The sequence below is a fragment of the Periplaneta americana genome, chromosome 4, assembly GCF_040183065.1.
Source record: "Periplaneta americana isolate PAMFEO1 chromosome 4, P.americana_PAMFEO1_priV1, whole genome shotgun sequence".
Lineage (NCBI taxonomy): Eukaryota > Metazoa > Arthropoda > Insecta > Blattodea > Blattidae > Periplaneta > Periplaneta americana.
Genome location: NC_091120.1, coordinates 188,236,325 through 188,259,131, shown reverse-complemented (window position 1 = coordinate 188,259,131; position 22,807 = coordinate 188,236,325). Strand labels below are relative to the sequence as shown.

General features: G+C 34.0%; 2 protein-coding genes across 2 annotated transcripts in view; both read right to left on the bottom strand.

Annotated features, from left to right (window-relative positions):
• Positions 1-8,212, bottom strand: part of LOC138698533 (STAM-binding protein) — a 34,440-nt gene extending 26,228 nt beyond the window's left edge. Inside the window, exons 1-2 of the mRNA XM_069824531.1 lie at positions 7,968-8,212; positions 7,312-7,410 (exon numbers count right to left, since the gene is read on the bottom strand). Coding sequence (XP_069680632.1) covers positions 7,312-7,410; positions 7,968-8,098 — 230 coding nt within the window. The 5' untranslated portion in view covers positions 8,099-8,212. The remainder of the gene's footprint in view (positions 1-7,311; positions 7,411-7,967) is intronic.
• Positions 8,213-15,418: 7,206 nt separating this feature from the next.
• The window catches only part of LOC138698532 (high-affinity choline transporter 1-like), a 152,067-nt gene continuing 144,678 nt past the window's right edge, over positions 15,419-22,807 (bottom strand). Inside the window, exon 13 of the mRNA XM_069824530.1 lies at positions 15,419-21,488. Coding sequence (XP_069680631.1) covers positions 21,100-21,488 — 389 coding nt within the window. The 3' untranslated portion in view covers positions 15,419-21,099. The remainder of the gene's footprint in view (positions 21,489-22,807) is intronic.

Sequence of the window (22,807 nt, the reverse complement as noted above, 5' to 3'; positions counted from 1 at the left end):
AAATTCAGAAAAATATTTAGGTCCCTTGCAATTCTGCTTTGAACAAGTTTTACTGTATAAACTGGGGGGGGGGGGGGATCTAATTCTAATTTATTCACAATTTACATTTGAAATGACATTTAGGTTGGCAACAGGCGATGACTGTTTGGCCCAGCATCTGTATAGAATTGGAATATATCAGTCTCCTAACTGTCCATTGTGCAACTCAAATCAAGAAATGGATTCAGAACACCTCAAAATCTGTGCGTCAGTGGCTGACCATGACAATATCTTTGAAAAATATTGGAGTGCAAGAGGTCAAATGCCTGGCATTAGAAAACAACAACAACACATTTGAAATGATACATATGAATTGATATCCGAAATGAAGCATATGCTCATGCTCGGGCACAGTCCAGTAGTCTACAAAATTTTACAGAGATCAATAATAATGTTGATGATAGAAATAATAGTAACAATAATAATAATAATAATAATAATAATAATAATAATAATAATAACAATAATAATAAAACAACCGTAACGGAGATACAAAGATAGTAATACAAATTAATTAATTAATTAATAATAATAATAATAATAATAATAATAATAAAACAAAAATATTTACAATAATAAAATGAATACTAGGACAGATAAAATAAAATATAAAACCACTTAGCGAGAGCAAAGAAGCAAGTTATTGTTTCTTACTTTTGAGAAGAACATTTCTGAGGTAGTCATATTCCATTGGGCATCTGAATTAGTCAGTAAGCTCATTTCACGCCATTCAAATGACAATATACCCTACCGTTTGTATTTGCATTCTTATGACTTATCAGTTCTAAGAATGCACTTTCTGAACCTTGATCTTATTCCCATAATGAAACAATTCCGCATGACTACAAGTAATTGATTTTCTTTTCAATACTTATAGAACTGGAAAACAAATTGATGGATCAGTTCAAAAGGAAAACAACCCAAAATCAATCAATCAATCAATCTTCTTAATGTATCCAGCTGTTTGCTGACAACAAAGTCCACTATAGTTTACTGTAGCCTATTCAGTTGTTTTTCACGAGAAATGAGGGGTATTTTGATCGGTGTTCATTATAGACGCCTGTTGCTAGTAGCCAGAGTTGGGGTGTAGTCAATATATACTGCAGGGCTGTGTCTTCTGCAACTGGTACTGATGATTTTAATTTAAGATTTGAGTAGTTTTCTATAATGTGGAAATTTGTCAAATTCAGAAAAATATTTAGGTCTCATGCAATTCTGCTTTGAACAAGTTTTACAGCATAAACTGGACTATATGAAAAAAATGAAGCATGTTATTGTTCTTTAGTTTTGAGAAGAACATTTCTGATGTAGTCATATTCCATTGAGCATCTGAATTAGTCAGTATGCTTATTTCACGCTATTCAAATGACAATATACCCTACCATTATTGTATTTGCATTCTTATGACTTATCAGTTCTAAGAATGTACTCTTTGAACCTTGATCTTATTCCCATAATGGAACAATTCAGCATGACTACAAGTAATTGATTTTCTTTTCAATAGGCTACTTAAAGAAGTAAAAAAAAAAAGGTAAAGGTATCCCCGTAACATACCATTAAGACACTTGGGAGACATGGAGGTAGAGCCCCATGCTTTCCATGACCTCGGCAATAGAATGAGGTGGTGTGGTCGGCACCACACTCTGACCACCTTTTACCCCCGGGAAAGACCCGGTACTCAATTTTATAGGAGGCTGAGTGAACCTCGGGGCCGTTCTGAAAGTTTGGCAACGAGAAAATATCCTGTCACCACCTGGGATCGAACCCCGGACCTTCCAGTCCGTAGCCAGCTGCTCTACCAACTGAGCTCCCGGCCGCCCTTCAATACTTAAATTTGGCTCTGATTGACTGGACAGTGTGACTTTTGGTGTTCCAAATAAGTACTTTAGTACGATTTTTGGCATCTCTCAGTGCAGTCCCTACCCGGAGATCCGATTGAGGGACTATTTTACCTCCGGAGAATTTTACACTGACGGACTCCATGAATATAAACAGTGAAAAATATAGTGGGACTGCGTTGGTGGTAATGCAGCTTATGTGGGTACCTCTTTGTTACTTGTTAGCTTAAACAACAAGTTTAAGCCCCCTCACCACGACAAGGTGAGTACCCACGAGAAGTGAAAAAAAAAAAAAAAAAAAAAAAAAAAAAAAAAAAAAAAAAAAAAAAAAAAAAATTGACAGATCAGTTCAAAAGGGAAACAACCCAAAATTTAAAGTTTTGAGAAACCTGCCTTTTAAAGCTTTATGTTGCTGTGAAAAATCAAAGGATCATTGAAATTATTCCAGATTCTGTTAATGATGTTTCATACATACTATAAGTTTCAAATTAGAGTTTATTAATTAGATTTTTCAGAGCAACATGAAGCTTTAAAATTCAGTTGTCTCAAAACTTTAAATTTTGAGTTGTTTCCCTTCTGAACTGGCCCGTTGAAATATAAGTATGATTTTTAATGCAAGACCTAATAAATATGAAACAAATATAAAATAAAAATTTTCTACAGTAAAAGATACTAGCATTTGCTTATCATGTTCCAAATCACTTCCTGGCAACACTAATATTTTCTCATACAAAAACATATGTTTGTGGGGAATATATTCTATTACTTCTGTGAGGTTATCCAGTTCATTTCTGTTTATTAGAAAATCAGCTCCACAACACACTTTCTTGGATGGAACACGTGAATTTTCGTTTGTTGCAATTGATGTATTTATATTTCGAAAGGGGGAACCTAGAACCAAATATAAGACCCAATGGCTTTCGCCTATCTTTTTAAAAATGGGTCTATATGACTATAGGATATCGGTAGTGTGTTTATGAGAATATATGTTGGCTAGATTGGAGAATGGGGTGATGTCATGTGGTCGACGTATGTGAGAAGGTTAGTTCGTTAGTTGAGGTGATATCTCAGTGACATGAGGTCAACTTATGTGAGAAGGTTAGTGGGTTAGTTGAGGTGATATTTCAGTGACATGAGGTCAACTTATGTGAAAAGGTTAGTGGGTTAGTTGAGGTGATATCTCAGTGAGTTTTATTTACTCGTCATGTTGGTTTACGTCGGCCATGTTGTGACATTAGAATCGTTTGTCAAACTTTACGAAAATTAAGCGATATCCTATAATAAAAGAATCCCGAAATTACTTCAAATTCTATTAATGTTTCATGCATACTATAAGTTTCAAATTAGAGTGTATTAATTAGATTTTTCAGAGCAACATGAAGCTTTAAAATTCAGTTATCTCAAAACTTTATATTTTGAGTTGTTTCCCTTCTGAACTGACCCGTTGAAATATAAGTATGATTTTTAATACAAGACCTAATAAACATGAAACAAACGTAAAATAAAAATTTTCTGAAGTAAAAGATATTAGCATTTGCTTATCATGTTCCAAATCACTTCCTGGTAACGCCAATATTTTCTCACACAAAAGCATAATATGTTTGTGGGGAATGTATTCTACTCGTATTACTTTTGTGAAGTCATTCAGTTTACTTCTGAATATTAGAAAATCAGCTCCACAACACACGTTCTTGGATGGAACATGTGAATTTTCGTTTGTTGTAATTGATGTATTTATATTTCGAAAGGGGGAACCTAGAACCAAATGTAAGACCCAATGGCTTTTGCCTATCTCCTTAAAAATTTGAGGCTAACAGTTTTGAATCAATGGTAAATAAATTATTACTACTGTATTACTGTTTCCCTAAAAGCACCTTGTCCTTTCTTTGCTGCTAATGTGAATGTAAGAAATCCAAGTGGAGTTATATAGTAGGCTATGACGTCAGAGAATACTGTTTAGTCAACAGTAATCTCACTAGACGTTTTGATTTATCTAGAGAAAATCAAAACTCGAGTGGGATTTAATTGACTATTACACGATTAGAAGAAAGTATATAAAGATTAGATGTAACGAAGTACTCCAATACAATAAAATATTAATTGACTTACGAAAATACAACTGTCTTCAAATGTATTATTGTACCATCTCAACATTACAAATATTACGCTAGATGCATGCTAGATGGCAGTAGTGTCTTTATACAGACAGTGTAATGATTACTTTTCAATAAATCTTAATATTAAACCATCTCTGATACGTGACTATCCATAATACCATATAGCAGAAGCTATAACATAACCTAACTAATATACACAAGTGTTAGAAAAGTTTTATTAACGACGATGACATAAAAAATAAACATGAATAATTTTAAAAGGAATAATTATTAAATGTACAATTTTCAAATTTGAATGTGGTTGGTGGTTCAACTGATGTTATATTGGACGTGTGCGTAATAGAAGTGGAACTCGTTGATTTAGGCCTACATGGTGTATTCAACTTATTCAGGATTTCCGAATGAATAATTTTAAAAGGAATAATTATTGAATGTACAATTTTCAAATTTGAATGTGGTTGGTGATTCAATTGATGTTATATTGGACGTGTGCGTAATAGAAGTGGAACTCGTTGATTTAGGCCTACATGGTGTATTCAACTTATTCAGGATTTCCGAATGGTGCTCTTCATTTATTTGTAAATCGGATTTCAGAAGATGCATAGGTATGATCAGTGATTTTTATTAATCCTTGTTCTTGAATGCCAATGAGAGTCATATTTGAAACTGCTGTGCATCGACTGGAGTGGTTTGTAATTTTATATATATATATATATATATATATATATATATATATATATATATATATATATATATATATTTTGACGTCCAGACCAGCGCAGTTTCAAATGTTGGCAAACAAAGAAACAAATGCTAGGGACGCGATAAAATTAAACAAATGCTAGGGACGCGATAAAATTGTGCGATAAGCAGCCATGATTGGTTGAAATACGTCCTTTCGTACCGTTTTATTGGTCAAAAGTAGTATGACATAGTAAGAGTGTAATAGTCAGATTAAAGTCACGACTCCATGACTGTGACTCTTCTTATCAACAAAATATGGAAAATATGTTGTGGACTTAATTTACTTTCTAGCTACAGAAATTACGGTTTAACAAGCACACAGGGTTCTCTACTAAGAAACAAAAAAAGGGGCGCACTTCCGTACAGGGGCAGTGGCATTTCCTCTAAGGTTAGAGACCGGTTTAGGTATGTGTGTATTAATTGAAAATTAGGGGCTAGAAAATATTCGAAAAATCGAAAGAGAATTGGGAGGACAAATTTAAAAGGTACGCAAAACGCGTCCTTGCAAGGGGTAGGGGGCTATACAAAACTAAATATGTGAGCTCCAAGCCTGTTGGCCACTAGTCTCACTCCGGGTTACGCTGCTCCACTGAAGGAGCTCTAGAAAATTTTGAAGGGGAAGTCGAAATTGGACGTAACCTCTTAGGTACCACATACGCGAGGGGGACTGAGATTTGATCAAGTGATCACGGAACGGGGAGAGGAGGAGATGGCTGGTGTTTGCCGTTAGGATGGCGAGACGCTGTCATCTGTTGTTCGATGACAAAGCATGGGAAGGCCGTCGGAATAAGCTCCGTGAAATCTAAATCTGCAATTTGAGAGGTCCCTGTCCTTTCAAATTGCGACTAATTGAGTGACCTCGTATATTTATTAGACAATTTATAGGTTCTGAACTAGGGCGTACGTCGTTTATAAATATTGATAATAGGACGCATTTTATATGACATTTTTTTTCGATTAATACACACACCTAAACTGGGCTCTAACTCTAGACGAAATGCTACTGCCCCTGTACGAAAGGGCACCCAACAAAGTTATATTTCTATGTATTTAAAAAAAATGCTTTCCCTCCCTTTTTTAAATCACAGAATTGAGTGTAATTACATACCACTGCCACCAGGTATTTATCTATTTGCAGTGTGAATAAATACATATACACATAGTTATCCCCTCATCTAACTCACTCAAAATATGCAAATCTGCCTTTCAGGTAGTAGCTCCCTATAAAGCAGAATTTCAAGGAAAAATTGTTCCGGGCCGGGTATCGATCCTGGGACCCTTCGCTTAGTGCAGAAATGCTCTCCCGACTGAGCTACCCCAGGAACTATACACGACACAGTCACAATTTTTCCTTTATTTCCACACAACTCAAATGGGCTGACAAGATGCCAGAACCAAACTGTGAGTGCACACAATTTCTGTGCATTCGTGCACCAAGTGAAGTGTCCCGGGATCGATACCCGGCCCGAAACAGTTTTTCCTTGAAATTATTCACTCAAAATAATTTGTCACAGTCCTCAGCCTCCTGTCACTTACATATCCTCTCCTCTAACCCATTCTAACCTTGTCAAAATCCTCAGTCTCTGTTACTTAGCTATTGGAGTATGTACCCATGTCTTGTAGAATAGCCTAACAAAATAAAAATAGACCTGTACTATTATTCATTTCTAGGTATAAAAAGTGGAAGTTTAACGGCCCAAACTTGAATAGGAGTAGACACCACTTAACCTGTAACAGCACCATATCGAAGTTTGTAACGAGATTAAAGAAGGTTTGATGAGGGTTAACAGGCCAAGGTTTGTGACAGATAGTCCCGATATCTGTCACAGATTTCTCCAAGATGTGACAGATATCAGTTATTTCATGGCATTTATCATGTGCTGCGATGGTGCTTACCAATATTCAAGTTTAAACACATTAATTTTATTTCCTCCAGGCTTATCTAAGTAATTTCCAGTGAAACTAACACTAAGATAGTTTCGGTGACTTTGGAAGTGAAAATCGTTCAATTTACAAGGTATTTTGGAATAAGTGCACTATACCGGAGCCGCCAGATTTTCACATATGCCTGTTATGCATTAAATCAAGTATTGGGGAAAATTTCAGTATACGGATTCCTCACTGACAATTATATCTTAAAATATTAAAAAGAGCAGATTTGTCTGCGTTTGTCAAATGTGCAACATCATGCTTACGAAAAGACACTTTTCAGTGTCAATTTATTTTGTGTGCACAAGGTTGAAATTTTGAAGTAAGAGATGGGCTAAAGGAAGGAATCCGTGTTCTGAAATTTAACCACTTTTAATTTGCACAGTCTTTGTACATATGTACTTACGGGGTACCGGTATCCTGAAGTATAGCGAAAACCAGAACTAACCAAGTCTAACCTGTCAAAGATTCGTATATGGAAGATGTATGAGCCAAGTACCTCAGCGCTAGTTTAGCCTAATTTCCTTATCATACACATAAAACCACGGCTACCGTACTACTATAATAACAAAATCCGTGTTGCAACACAAATATAAATAACACATGTAATATAGGTTACACACAGTGAATGCAAAAGGACTTACGTCATAAATTTCATGTACAAAATATAAGCATTCTCCAAACTGCCCTCTTCCAAGTACACGTTCGCCATTCGCACCATTTCCAATCCAGATCTGTAATACCTGAAATATTGCAATAAATATAACATAACTAACAATGACACAATCATTATAAATTTATGGATATTAAATTAATCTTAAAGGCGTTTTATCAGATACAAACGAAATATGGGCTTACGCAATGTATCGCATAATACATAATAATGAACTTATACATTTAGTTTTAAAAAATACAGAATATGCTCTTGATCAGTACATAACATGAATCATAACTCGGCATACGGATTAAAGTGCAGAATGTTCTCATAAACTGAAGTTCATATTCCAATACAACACCAAAAAGCTTTCTGCATATATTTTCCGATAAATTACATTTCCGTATTACTCTAGCATTTACTCCATTTCTAGATATGAGAAGTCATTTCACTGCATAACTGGAGCAGTACCATGATGGAAAACACGAATAAATCATAGTCACCACCTACCGTAGCAAACGATTGTGTTACACTATTATTACATTATGATACACATACTGAGTTTATAACTCTTCTTTAAACCACATTATGTCTTACAATGTACGCATATATTCAATATAAAATAAAAACAGATGTAAATCCCACCTTCTAGGAGGAATGTTATTGTCAATTTCCACAGAATTCCCGTAATCAGAAAGTGCTTTGAGTCGCCCGTTTGGATCACTCACAAAGTCACTAGGTGAGTGTTTGTCGTAGAAATATTGATCTTGATCCATGTTTCAGAATAATATCTCACGTACAAGATATCACTAAAACACTTTTAAACCACCATAACATGTCATGTCAGTGTCGTCTGTCGAGAATAATCGCCAGTGCACTGTTCACTTTTTGGTTACAGGCTAGCCATAATATAGTCAAATAATTTCTCTTGCCTCATGGAAAATCCCAGAAAATCCAAGTCACGGTGGCTGTAATTTCAAGTACACCCAACAGAATGCGCGGTAGCAATCCAGCACAGTAACTGGGAATTTCAATGTATCTACCGTTGCTTACGTAGTGTTGTAATATAATACTGTACGTAAGAAACGATATTGTATAATTCTTTGACCCGTTAAACTCGTCATAGGAGTATCATACTTTTTACGACCTTAATTCCAATATGCAAAGATAATATATTATTTTTAGCTATGAAAAAATGTCTACATCGTTTGAGATTCCCTATATGAGTACCATCGTTGGATAATAGGTTAAAAGAAAGAAAGATTGAGATGCTTATATTGTATCGGTACAGCACATTAAAAACATAAGAAATCATTCCTTTTCGTCTCCGCAGGCTTCTAATATACAAAAATGAATGAAATAGGCACATATATTGCATTTTCCCCCACTACTGGTAATCTTGAGATGAAAATAATGATATAATCTGCGAGATAAATAGCCTATAGAGTGAATAAAACTTTGTTATACCGATACACTACTAGCACAAGAATGTACAACCTCACGTAATCTTTGTTTGCCCTATACACACTATTGCTCTGTTCCTTGGTTGTAACAGCGCCTGCCTTTACAGCAATTTAATAGTAGGCTTACTGTGTAATAATAATAATAATAATAATAATAATAATAATAATAATAATAATAATAATAATAATAATACAGGAACTGGCCACCTTACCCCATTATCTCCTGGCCTAGTTGCCTCATAAATGGTTCCTTCTTGGTATCACTTGTGAGGTTCAGACCTGTCTTTGGACAGTTGACTAAACAATAATAATAATAATAATAATAATAATAATAATAATAATACTAGTTGAAACAGAGCTTCCGGGCTAAGATGCCGTGGTCTACTGGTGCTGACGTTACCAGACGTTTCGTCTACAGCTACAGGTATCCCGAGCAGAAGACTTCGACCGAGGATACCTAACCACTGAAGATGTCTGCCGTAGAAGTAGACGAAACGTCTGGTAACGTCAGCACCAGTAGACCACGGCATCTTAGCCCGGAAGCTCTGTTTCAACTAGACACCGGCCGTGAAAGCCTGCATGCTAAGAATAATAATACTCTCAGTTAAATTTGTAAATTTAAAACAAAGATGTGTGTCCACTTCTGTGGGATGAACTTAACGGAAGAGTAAGGACAGTGTCAATTTTATTAATTCCAAAACAGAAATACAAAGAAAGGAATGAGATCATTAATAAGCCTCGAATACACGAAGAAAATACTACTTATACTGAATACCAAATACGAAACATTTTGATACGAAATGTATTACGCCGTGTGATACGAGTCCTTGGCATCAACCCCTTTGATTTGATTACCCCCCCCCTTTGATTTGATTACCTGGTTGGGGTTTTCCGAGGTTTTCCCCAACCAAAAGACAAATGCCGGGTAATATTTTGGCGAATCCTCGGACCTCACCTCATCTCACTACATCTCGCCAAAATGTAAAAAATTGCACAAAATTGTAAAAATTGTAGAAAATTACTAAATTATAAAACTATAAAAATTTGTAAAAATTGTAATTGTAATATTGTAAAATTTTGACTTGTTCCACATCTTAAAGCTTCATTGCTCATGTAAGATTTATGGAATAAAATAAATGAATGAATGAATGAATTAATTAATGTTATCTAATTGCAGCGTATGAACTCTCGGTTCGGTACAGTCCACAGTATAAGAAACTGTGTAGGCTACAATCTGTTAATATGGAAATTAGTTTCGTTACTATGAAGACAGATATTGAATTCCATAAACTCATAAAGTAATGCATTTTTATAATACCTTGTTGATGATTAGTCCGATTTCTTCACACAAGAACAGGCAAACATTTCATAATTATATGAAAATTGCATTACACAACCGTCTTAATGCCTTTAGAACTTCAGAATAATATTCACCTGGATTATTTGTCATTGATTGAAAGACGTGATACTAAAGATAAACTAAATGATGTGCTTCAGGCAGTGTGATTTTATTTTGTTGTAATTTTAAGGCCAAGTCATGGATCAAGTATTCAAATTCTGTTATTTGTGTAATTGTAACGGCATGGATTATCCATGGTAACGGTGTTAACCCTTAAATTGGCAGAACTTCATTTCTGACACTAGTTTATTAAACCGTGTCGGACTGTAAAGAAAACAACTATCGCAATGTCCATATTTTATATGTTGTGCAATATTACAGTATTGTAAAATTTTAATTTTCCTACCAATTTTTTTTATTGTTCTATTAAAATTACAGCATATAGCCTATTAACCTATTGTACCCTATAGGATACATTGCCAATTTAAGGGTTAAAGCTTTGAGCAGAAGTCCCATATTTAGAACAAAATTTATGTAGCTTAGTATTGTTATCAATCCAGAATATTGAGCTCTCTTCCTTCCCGTGCTTAAAGTCTACAGACGCATTATGAAATTGCTTATAAAGAGCACGGTAATTATTCCATATGGCTCTCACAGACGATTCCAACGTGTCGTTTCTAACACTCGTCCTACGTTATTTAATCTCATACTTACTTGTACAGCAACAGTTCCTATAATAATTATACAGTAATATGAGTTGCCGGTAGTTTATGTCAAGAAAGTTTCTTCCTAATCGATTGATGTTTTTTTTTCTCTTTTGTTTCGCCATACCTTCACACCACTCACAAGATAATTTCGAACTTTGTGTTTTTGCTGGTCCTAGTGTTCCCACTGATTTACATATTGTACAGACTTGCCCTTGTTTACTGTCAGCCACTCGTCTCATACATTTTTTTTCTTTTTATAGCCACTGATCTTGTGTCCAGTATCAGTAATTAGGGAAATAATTAACGCCATTTTCATGCTCCTGATTTTGAATCACGCTGTTGTCATACATACGGTGATGTAATAAAGATGTATTCTTCAAAACGACTCTTGAAATTTGTAAAGAGAATAAATAATGCAGACATTACAGGACATCATTTTAATCAAACAAACACATTTTAAATGACTGATTAAATGGCAACCTTACTAGTGTTAAATTATATAACCACGTGTGGCTTACAGCTGTTTCGGTGCTCCTTCACACCATCAGCAGAGCCTACTAGATCCCACGGCGTCATCTCGACTTCGCTGCCTGTTGTAGGGGTGCGTTTGCGTGTTGAAAAGTGGAGTCGATTAGTGTGTGTGTTCTGAAATTGATCTGTGTGTTGAGGATTTGATTAGGGTGTGTTTTGGTGTGTCTGTATATTTAATATTTTTCTAGTGTGTTGAGTTTTTTTATTTTTTGGTTTGTATGTGTAGGATTTCCATGTCTGTATTTATGTTATTGTATGTGTGGTTAGCATTAGTTATGTGTTCGGCATATGTAGATGTATTGTGTCCTCTGCTTATTTTGTATTTGTTGTAATAAAATTACAAATGAAACTGCACAATCCGTACTAGTACAGAAAGAAAAAAATATTTTCTGAGAAAAATTAATGATTTTATCCATAATTACATGTCGTTGCTATTTTAGTCGAAGTTTTTATCCCTTCTCGGCAGATGGCTACACAGATAAAAAAAAGGGTTTTTCGTCAGATTAACGGTCTCTATTTGCAAACATCCCTTTATTTTGTTGTAAAATAGGAGAAAAAAGTCTTTCAAGAGAATTCGTGTAGCAAGTATAAATGGTTGGAATACATGCTTCACTGGAGTCAATCTTTTGCCTTTATTACAGAATTTTTGCGTCAAACCACAGTGGGGTAAAGAAACATTTTCACTTTGCTCTTATTAGTAGGGTTTTAAGAGTTGGGATAAAGCTAATTGACCTAAAATATTTCCATACATACACATACACAGTTTTCTGCACAAGGGCAGGTCATTCACTGTAAATCCAACATTCTCCAATCCTGCCTTCCTCTTAGTCTTCTCGCATATGATCCATATATCTTAATGTCGTCTATCATCTGATATATTCTTCTGCCCCGAACTCTTTTCCCGTTCACCATTCCTTCCAGTGCAGCCTTCAGTAGACAGTGTCTTCTCAGCCAGTGAACTAACCAATTCCTTTTTCTCTTCCTGATCAGTTTCAGCATCATTCTTTCTTCACCCACTCTTTACAACACAGTTTTATTTTTTATTCTATCTGTCCATGTCACACGCTCCATTCTTCTCCATAGCCATATTTCAAATTCTTCTAATCGCTTCATTTCGTCGTAATGTCCGTGTTTCTGCTTCATACAATGCCACACTCTACACAATGTACTTCACTAGTCCCTTCTTTAGTTGTTTTTCCAGAGGTCCGCAGAAGATGCTATTTTTTGTATTAGAAGCTTGTATTTTTTATTTCTCTTGATCTTAATTTTTAATCTATGTTCACCTGAAGGTATCTATCCAAATAATTTATAGAACACACAGTCATTCCAATGCATAAATCAGGAAATAAAAGCAACTTGAATAAACATTGGCGCATTAAAAAAAGTAACGTGAATTATTGGCCCATTTGAAAAAGTAACGTGAATAATTATTGGCCCACTTCAAAAAGTAAAGTGAATAATTATTGAACGAATTCAAAAAGTAACGTGAATAATATTATTGTCCCATTTCAAAAAGTAACGGAAATAATTATTGACCCTTTCCAAAAAGTAATATGGATAATTACTGCCCATTTAAAAAAGTAACGCGAATAATTACAGACTCATTTAAAAAAAGTAATGTGAATAATTATTGACCCATTTCAAAACGTAAAACGTGAATAATTGTTGACACATTTCAAAAAGTAACGTGAATAATTCAGAACCATAGTGAACCAAGCGCCATTTACTGAAACCGTAGAAAACAAGGTTTAAAATGAAGTTATTACCATAATTCAATGGAAATGTATAGCAAGTAATATAAAGTATACACATTAAAACTAAATGATATGTCAATCTTTATTAAACTAAGGTATTCACTTGACTTTAACTCTTGCTTTCTTCGTTTTTAATAAATGGCGCTTGGCCCATTATGGCTCTGAACCCTTCAATTAATTAATTATTGACCCATTTCAAAAAGTAACCTGAATTATTTACCCATTTCAAAAGTAACGTGAATAATTATTGCCCATTTCAAAAAATAATATGAATAATTTATTGACCCGTTTCAAAAAGTAACGTGAATAATATTATTGACCATTTCAAAAAGCAACCTGAATTATTTACCCACTTCAAAAAGTAACGTGAATAATTATTGCCCATTTAAAAAAATAACATGAATAATTTATTGACCCGTTTCAAAAAGTAACGTGAATAATATTATTGACCCATTTCAAAAAGCACCTGAATTATTTACCCATTTCAAAAAGTAACGTGAATAATTATTGCCCATTTCAAGAAGTAACGTGAATAACTATTGACCCGTTTCAAAAAGTAACGTGAATAATATTATTGACCCATTTCAAAAAGCAACCTGAATTATTTACCCATTTCAAGAAGTAACGTGAATAATTATTGCCCATTTCAAGAAGTAACGTGAATAATTATTGACCCGTTTCAAAAAGTAACGTGAATAATATTATTGGCCCATTTCAAAAAGTAACGTGAATAATTATTGGTCCATTTCAAAAAGTAATGTGAATAATATTGTTGGCCCATTTCAAGAAGGAACGTGAATAATTATTGACCCATTTCAAAAAGTAACGTGAATAATTATTGGTCCATTTCAAAAAGTAACGTGAATAATTATTGGTCCATTTCAAAAAGTAACGTGAATAATTATTGCCCATTTCAAGAAGTAACGTGAATAATTATTGACCCGTTTCAAAAAGTAACGTGAATAATATTATTGGCCCATTTCAAAAAGTAACGTGAATAATTATTGCCCATTTCAAGAAGTAACGTGAATAATTATTGACCCGTTTCAAAAAGTAACGTGAATAATTATTGGTCCATTTCAAAAAGTAATGTGAATAATATTGTTGGCCCATTTCAAGAAGGAACGTGAATAATTATTGACCCATCTCAAAAAGTAACGTGAATAATATTATTGGCCCATTTCAAAAAGTAACGTGAATAATTATTGGTCCATTTCAAAAAGTAATGTGAGTAATATTGTTGGCCCATTTCAAGAAGTAACGTGAATAATTATTATTGACCCGTTTCAAAAAGTAACGTATTGGCCCATTTCATTTTTTATCAAACTTGGCAATAATTCAAGAAAAATGTACTAAACATAGACTAGGTAATTATTTACAAAAACATAGCAGCCTATTTTATATAGTAATCAATACTCTTTCGAAACAATGAACGCACTGTTGGTGACATGTTTTCAGCATGCTACAGCGCGACGTCACATTCATAGTCATAACATGGCCTACATTGAACAAGTTTATACATAAAAGCACGTTTAACATGAGTTTAATATAGTAATTCCTTTGTTTTTTTAGAACTTTGAACATGTATTTATATTAGGCGATTGTCAAGATGGCCATGACTAGACGACTAGACCATGATAACCACGTGACTCCGATTCATGACGAAGCCTGTCTTTCTCGTTAGCCACGGTTTTCAGTAACAATAAATAAACTAGCTGCTGACAAAATGTTGAAATATATTTGCTTTGAATGTTGAGGCAGCTAATGATATTGTATAGGCTTACTGCAAATATAACGTTTTCATATTATGTTGGACATGAATGTTATAATACAATATGCAATAGGCCTATGTAAGAATACAAGAAATTTTTCACTGTAGCCTAGCTGTAGTTCAAGATCACAAAATTTGCAGCACCGCTTATGAATGCCATTTGTTTTACGAAAACCGTTCATCCTATATATGCCAGCAGGAAGAAGAGCATTTACATAAAACAGTGGCAGTTCGATTCATTTGAAAACAGCTGTAACATTCTTTCCTCTCCCACGTGTCTGAAATATTTGGCTTTGACAAACAGTACAACTGGATATTGTGTATAAGTGTTGTGGAGGACTACACTAATCTTCACACTTGAAGTGGAATACTTACCGTTCACAGTAATAATAAACTTATAATAATCTGCATTGCAAGAAACTATGCAATTCGACGTCAAGTATTTTATTCAAATTAGGAACTTCACAGATTTAGGTTAAGTTCACTTTAATAATTTGGGTTATCAGTGTTAGATAATATAGAAAAGTCGTGTTCAGTAGATAAAATTAAGATATAATTCGTTTGTAATTCCTGATATGTATTACACAAGATCTTATTCCTAATTACACTAGCGTCTCCTTTGTCGCTTATCACATATTTACAACGTAATGTTATCAAATATCAATAATAAACCTACATGCGTCCTATTACTGGTAAAACCAGTTAAGTCCAGTAATGCAAGTTTTGTAAAAACAGCAATCAAAACTTTATTAATGCATACAAAATCATAATAAATTCTTTAAATAAAGTAATTGGTTTGTTGTCTACAACATTTAGGACTTATTCGATTTTACTAGAATACAGAGCAAGGAAAGACAAGTCGGGGACTGTACTTCACTTATTTTATATAAAAAGTGGACTTAATCGGTTTTACTAGTAATAGGACGTATCATGTTTGTAATACGAATATTATATTATTTTTTGTGTTATTGCACTGCCATCGTGATCTAGACCAGGCCGTAATGCAGGTTGTGTGACGTCACTCGATGAGTCGGGCTTTTCTATTTGAGTATACGGAGCTGAGTGAAATATATTACTTTATAGCGTATCGGCGCTCAATTTTATTTAGTGTAATGTGTGTATAAGACCCCTTCACACTTCTTATTGCATAATATGTTGCAGAAATAATTACAAAACTGTGTTATTTTAATGTGAACGGAGTTTTACATGGTAACATAACCTGGTTGCATCAACATTTTAAGTTTGGAATGGAAGCTATTTTGAGATTTAATAAAGAAGAATTATTTATATTGTGATTTTAATTTAGCACGTCTACCTTCCTTACTTGTAGGTACAAAATTTACCACAGTCCCTCCTATAAAATTAGTGTATGTACAGTTGTGTGTTAATTTGGTAGGTTAGATAAATACAATTCATTACAACCCAATATAGTAGGGAACAAATAAATAATACAATTAAATTTTTATTCAATGTAATATGTGCATAGGTTCCATTTATGTGTTGCATAATGTGGCAGGAATAATAAATAAAACTGTGTTATTTTTATGTGAAGAGAATTTACCATGTTAACATAACCTATCTGCGTCAACATTTTAGGCTTAAGTTGAGAACGAAAACGGTTTTGAGATTTAATAAAGAATAATATATTTTTAGGATAAACTTCAGAACACGGTTGTCGTCCTTACTTATAGGTAGAAAATTCACCACAGTCCCTCATATGAAATATACATACGTTATATTACTTAGTAGCGCTGAGGTTTAGTTACGGTAATTTCTGAACTGAAAACAGTTGAATTTATTTTTTGTGGAGATGCATTTGATCCTATAAGCAAGGCATATTAAAATCCTGAACGAACCGAACTAATTTGTATATGCAAGATGTATGAATACGAAGGGAACTACCTCAGCGCTAGTTTAGACCTAGTAACATATTAAACTAATCAGACTTCAGACTGGAGTATCGTCTGAAACGAATAAATACAATTGAAGTGTAGACAAATTGCATTTATAAGTTATACGTAGCGTTATGCTTAATTATAATGCATAATTGCGAATATGGAAATAAGGCAAGTACTGATAGAATAAACATAACCTATAACTTCAACACATTAAAATATGCGTGCGATGCAACTGAAAATTGTTAGATACTGTAACAGTAATAAAAACTATAGGGTATAATTTTTCGTAATATACTATATGTATCTCGTTTTTAGTTCAAATTGTGTATATTATCAAACGTCGTATTATTTACTCGTATAATGTAGGTTATTCACAAATAAAAAGGACGCAATAATTTAAACTTAATAAGACAAATACGGTAAACTAACAATAATGGATTAGACAAGAGTAACATCGGTAACGCTGCACTTAGGCCTAATCACAACTTACTTTACATGCCAGTCAATGTTTCACTTTCACGTATATATTATTACACATATTTAGCCTAGTGTTTATAAGACCAAAATTTCGCTTAACCACATAAGGGCGCAATATTTAATCGAAATAAAGGCAGGTATTACACATACGAACTTTGCCTGCAACAACGTAATTTTCACACCAAAAATAATATTATACCTTAAATTGCAAGTAAATTGTGTCTCAAGTGTCTCACAATCACTGTTAAAAATTTTACTGACGCAATTACACTGCATTTCAGAGAAATATATGTTATTCTTCATGCACTGCAACTAATTCATATGGTTGAAAGACCGCCTTTCGCGATCAGCTGTTAAGCGAGTCACGTGGTCTGCCTTACGGCCTGTATTAGATCACGATGGCAGTGGTTATTGTTATTATATTACCAACAAAGGTTAGGCATGTCTTCACTTATCCTTACATCTAAAATAGGTTTCAATTGTTTCAGAGATCGTTACAATATTCAGTGAACTACTTTCCTTTTTTATTTACACACAAAGTTCTGTAACAGTAATTCACAGTCAACAATGTAGACTAAAACCATTTCTTTCACAATGCTCATGGTAGATAAACATACAAATAAGAAATTACCAAAATGGAAAATAGTATTAGCTCACACACGATTTTCCCGGATTGACTACAGGAAGAATGGTAAAATAATGAGTCGCAGAAATACATTTCTGGTATCACAGTATTTCAATCTAAAATTAAAATGAGGAAGGAAGTCTGTAGTTTTACCCCCACCAGATCGATTTATTTGTTGGGAGAACAAAATTCGCTAATTTTTACAAATTTATAATATTAACATGGTTTGATTTTAAACTGGTGGGCCGTAAAAACTGTTTCTGGCAAGCATTATCTCTACAAAGACTGGAAATTGTATTGCTTATCTTGAACAAAAAAATTAATTCATCATATAATCATCATGCACGTCAAAATCAAATGTTTAGGACAAAGATTTTTACATTATGCAAAAATAAGGAAGCAAAATGCTAGAAAAGAAGAAACATACGGGAGCTGAGAGACTGTTAAAAATTAGGGGAAAATACAGGAGATCTCGCAAAATAGGGAAGGTTGGCAACCTTAGTGATATCTGACATGTTTTCCAAGTGTGGCAGGAATTGGAATATCGTGTCGATTTTTATCGCGTCACACATGGCGCTCATATCGAATCGCTATAACGAAACAAAAACCTGGCAACATTGTGCACTGAAAAATCTAACACTAGTATTACGCAATATTATTGTTCCAAAGCTAATATTAAATTTATATTATTTATATCGCTAAAGAACGATAATAGAATATAAATAACTTGAATATTATTTATACAGAATCACTAAAGAACGATAACAGAATATAAATGATAAAATATCAGTTTGTTTAATTAATATAAGATAGTATATAATATGTCCCGCGCCGTGGCGTCGCGGTCTAAGGCATCCCGCCTAGGACTCACGTTACGGAATACGCACTGGTTCGAGTCCTCATAGGGGAAGAAATTTTCTCATGAAATTTTGGTCAGTGTATGGGACCGGTGCCCACCCAGCATCGTAATGCACGTTATTGGAGTGCTGAGAAACCTGATATTCTTCATGAAATACCCCACCATGACGAAGTATCCCACGCACCCTGGAAGAACTGAAACGTAATATCTGTCACGAAATTAACAGCATTAATCGACCAGAACTACAGCGAGTTATGGGACATTTCATAAAGAGATGCCATAAATGTGTGATCAAAGAAGACGGTCAGTTTCACCACCTCTATCAATAAAGTTGGTAAGACATTTTTTTTAAAAGTCACGGAAACTTGTACGGTTGTATCACCGCTACTCTACAGTGTCTGTTCCCCGCCGCGAGAGCGTCAGCAGCGCATAGTTAAAACCCCGTCGTTCCTGTCCACACATAATCTGATCTCCCTGTATTTAAAAATAATTTTGTTATTTAAAATTTGTAACTTCCTTCAGTCGCAATTTGGATTCTACATTAAGAAAAATTAAAGATTATAGATTTCCAGTACTGTGACATGTTAACTATTGTTGTAGCATTCTGTCTATACAGTACTGGTATGTTATTTTGTGCGAGATCGTGCGTATTTGCTTGGTTTTCCGCACAAAACCAATACGCGGTAAATGTGAAATACCACATTCACTATTCCCAACGTAACACACATAACAATTTCCCTCTTCTTACCGCTTAAGCGCGACATTCATTTTACTGTTTTAGGCTTTTAACATATTATTTTTAGAGACATTTAACATAGTAATAATTATACATTGGAAACTTACCACTGCAATTTCACCTAAATTGCACTGTCAAATATTGTTTTTAAATATTTGCAAAAATTAAGTAAACTCTACAACTCCACTAAAATTACTGCATTTCGTGATGCATGTAACATTAAGGAAGCCATTTGTTTTAAGTTCGCATTTATAGACTGGGGCAAAAAAAAAAAAAAAAAAAAGACAGACGTATATCACGGCCTGCTGGAGTATAGTAAACACAGAAAACATTTTAAAGGAACAATGTTGAAGACAGAAAACATTTTAAAGCAACAATGTTGAAGATAGATATTTTTGTTTTGCAAATTTGCCGTCATTGAACAGAAACCAAGATGGAGATTTCATTGCAACTAATTATAAATTCCTCTTTCAGGTATGTAATAAACGATCTTCGCACAAAATAATGTACGATACACAATTATAAATTGGAAACTTACCACTGCAATTTCACCTAAATTGCACCGTCAATTATTGTTTTTAAATATTTGCAAATATTAAGTAAACTCTACAACTCCACTAAAGTTATTGCATTTCGTGATGCATGTAACATTAAGGAAGCCGTTTGTTTTAAGTTCGCATTTATAGACTGGGGGGCAAAAAAAGACAGACGTATATCACGGCCTGCTGGAGTATAGTAAACACAGAAAACATTTTAAAGCAACAATGTTGAAGACAGAAAACATTTTAAAGCAACATTGTTGAAGATAGATATTTTTGTTTTGTAAATTTGCCGTCATTGAACAGAAACCAAGATGGAGATTTCATTGCAACTAATTATAAATTCCTCTTTCAGGTATGTAATAAACGATCTTCGCACAAAATAATTTACGATACACAATTATAAATTGGAAACTTATCATTGCAATTTCACCTAAATTGCACTGTCAATTATTGTTTTTAAATATTTGAAAAAAATAAAGTAAACTCTACAACTCCACTAAAGTTACTGCATTTCGTGATGCATGTAACATTAAGGAAGCCGTTTGTTTTAAGTTCGCATTTATAGACTGGGGGGGGGGGAGACAGATGTATATCACTGCCTGCTGGAGTATTTTAAAGCAACAATATTGAAGACAGAAAACATTTTAAAGCAACAATGTTGAAGATAGATATTTATGTTTTGCAAATTTGCTGTCATTGAACAGAAACCAAGATGGAGATGTCATTGCAACTAATTATAAATTCCTCTTTCAGGTATGTAATAAACGATCTTCGCACAAAATAATCTACGATACACGAGCGGTATGTTTTCTTTCAATTCTCGGAAATTAAAAAAGCTCAACTACGTTTCGCTTTTTTAAACTTTTCCTCGAACATGAAAACTTCAACATACCGCTCTTGTAACGCATATTACTATTTACGTGTTCAAACATTGGAACGTTCAAAATCCTATTGAATCTTGCAAACAAACAATGTCTTAATTAAAATAGTATTTTTCCAATGCATCAATACTTCACAGTTGGTAAAAAAATACTGTATAAATTTAAGTTCGTATAACTTCTAGTTTTTAAAAACTTCATCTACACGCAGGGTCACGATATCGTCCATTGCTGCTTCTGACGTCATCAACAGAATCTGTTATGACTACAGGGTTTGTAATTCCAAGCTTTTCTACGCTCTGGTAAGAGCCTGCCATGGGTATCTTACTGGCTTCTTTGTTACCACTGTCAAATATTGAGTCACTGTTAACAGTCCTGAGGTGAGGAAAGGCGTTCAAGAAGTCCCACCTGCCTGCGTCAAGGTATCTGTTCTCAAACAGAAGCCTTGCCATCATGCTCACCAGCATATGGGTCGCTATCGCACATAGCATGCATAGCGTTCTAAATGGAAATTTTTGAATTCCTGTAGCTTCGTCAAAATTTGGAAACTTTATCGCTGGTGGGATGCCCAAACCGTGTTCTCCTCCTGCAAGAAAAAAATATTAATTGGTCAAATTACAAACTGAATTTCATGATATCTGTAATTTGTTTTATACGAAGTCTCTCTAGACCAGCCGTGGCGAAAATGTGACTCGCAATGATAGCTATCCATTTCTCTTACTTTCTACCTCCCCCAACCCCCACCCTCTCACTCACTGGAGTCAAACTCCGTTCCATTTATACAGGGACATCACTTTATTTTTACCAACATTTTTAACATTAACCTGGCTATACTCGGAAACACTGTTGCCCCCTTCCATTACAGGAGTTTGATGTTACTAGTGCAATATGTAAACAAATCATTTTACTAGGTATAGGAGGAGAGAAAAGTAGTGTATCCATTTATGTTGTAGGGAAATACGATATTACGATTTTCAGTTTGATCATCACTCTTACGGAATATATCAAAATACAGTAGAGTAGTAATATTTTTTTTCAAAAACTCAACTTTTCAGGCGGCTATGTTCGTTATGTAATGTCTACTTTATTTAGCATATTAATTATTGATGTTATCATACAATATAGAGAGTGCATTTAAATTGAGGGGGTCATAAGTAAAGGGCTGTAAGTGCACTTAAGTTACTTTTGAGAAAATGGGGTTTAAATATTTAAGCTTTCGCAAAATCGGTGAAATTTTTTATTTAAATTTTAATTAGTGATGCGATTAAAATATCCCTTTGCCACTAAAATGTTAGATACTTTTGCTTACACTGGATGCACTTAACTCATGTTATTACAAATGTCACTAGCATTCCTTTGCTTCTAGCCACCTCAATTCAAAAAAAGCTAATCTGAATTTTTAAACAAGTTGCTGAAAATGGTTGCCGTTCATTACAATTCAGGCTTCAATTCAGTACGCATATTATTAAAAACATTTTGAAGCATATTCTCTGAAATTGAATTTATCGTTTCTTGAATATAATTTTTTAGTACGATATTATTAAAATAGGTTCTTTCTTCTATAGAAAACGCAATCATATTTCTGAAACACACTATACACTGCAGTGTTTACTTCACTGCTTGAAGACTTCGAATGCAACAGCGGCCGTAAGTTTGTGTGTCTGACGGGAGCAAGGACATTAGTGAAGGGGTGAGAGTGAAGTACATTCAGAAATGCAGGTACAATAAAAATGCAAGTAAAAATAAAATGATGTCCCTGTATTTGTCTCTGACCTGCGAGTGGCGTATCGTCGTAATGTCTCTCTCGAAACCATGTACCTATACAAAAACGAAAGTTCCAAGTAGGATGGGAGGACGCATTTTTTTGCTGCCAATATGATGAGAATATTAAATGTATGATTTGTT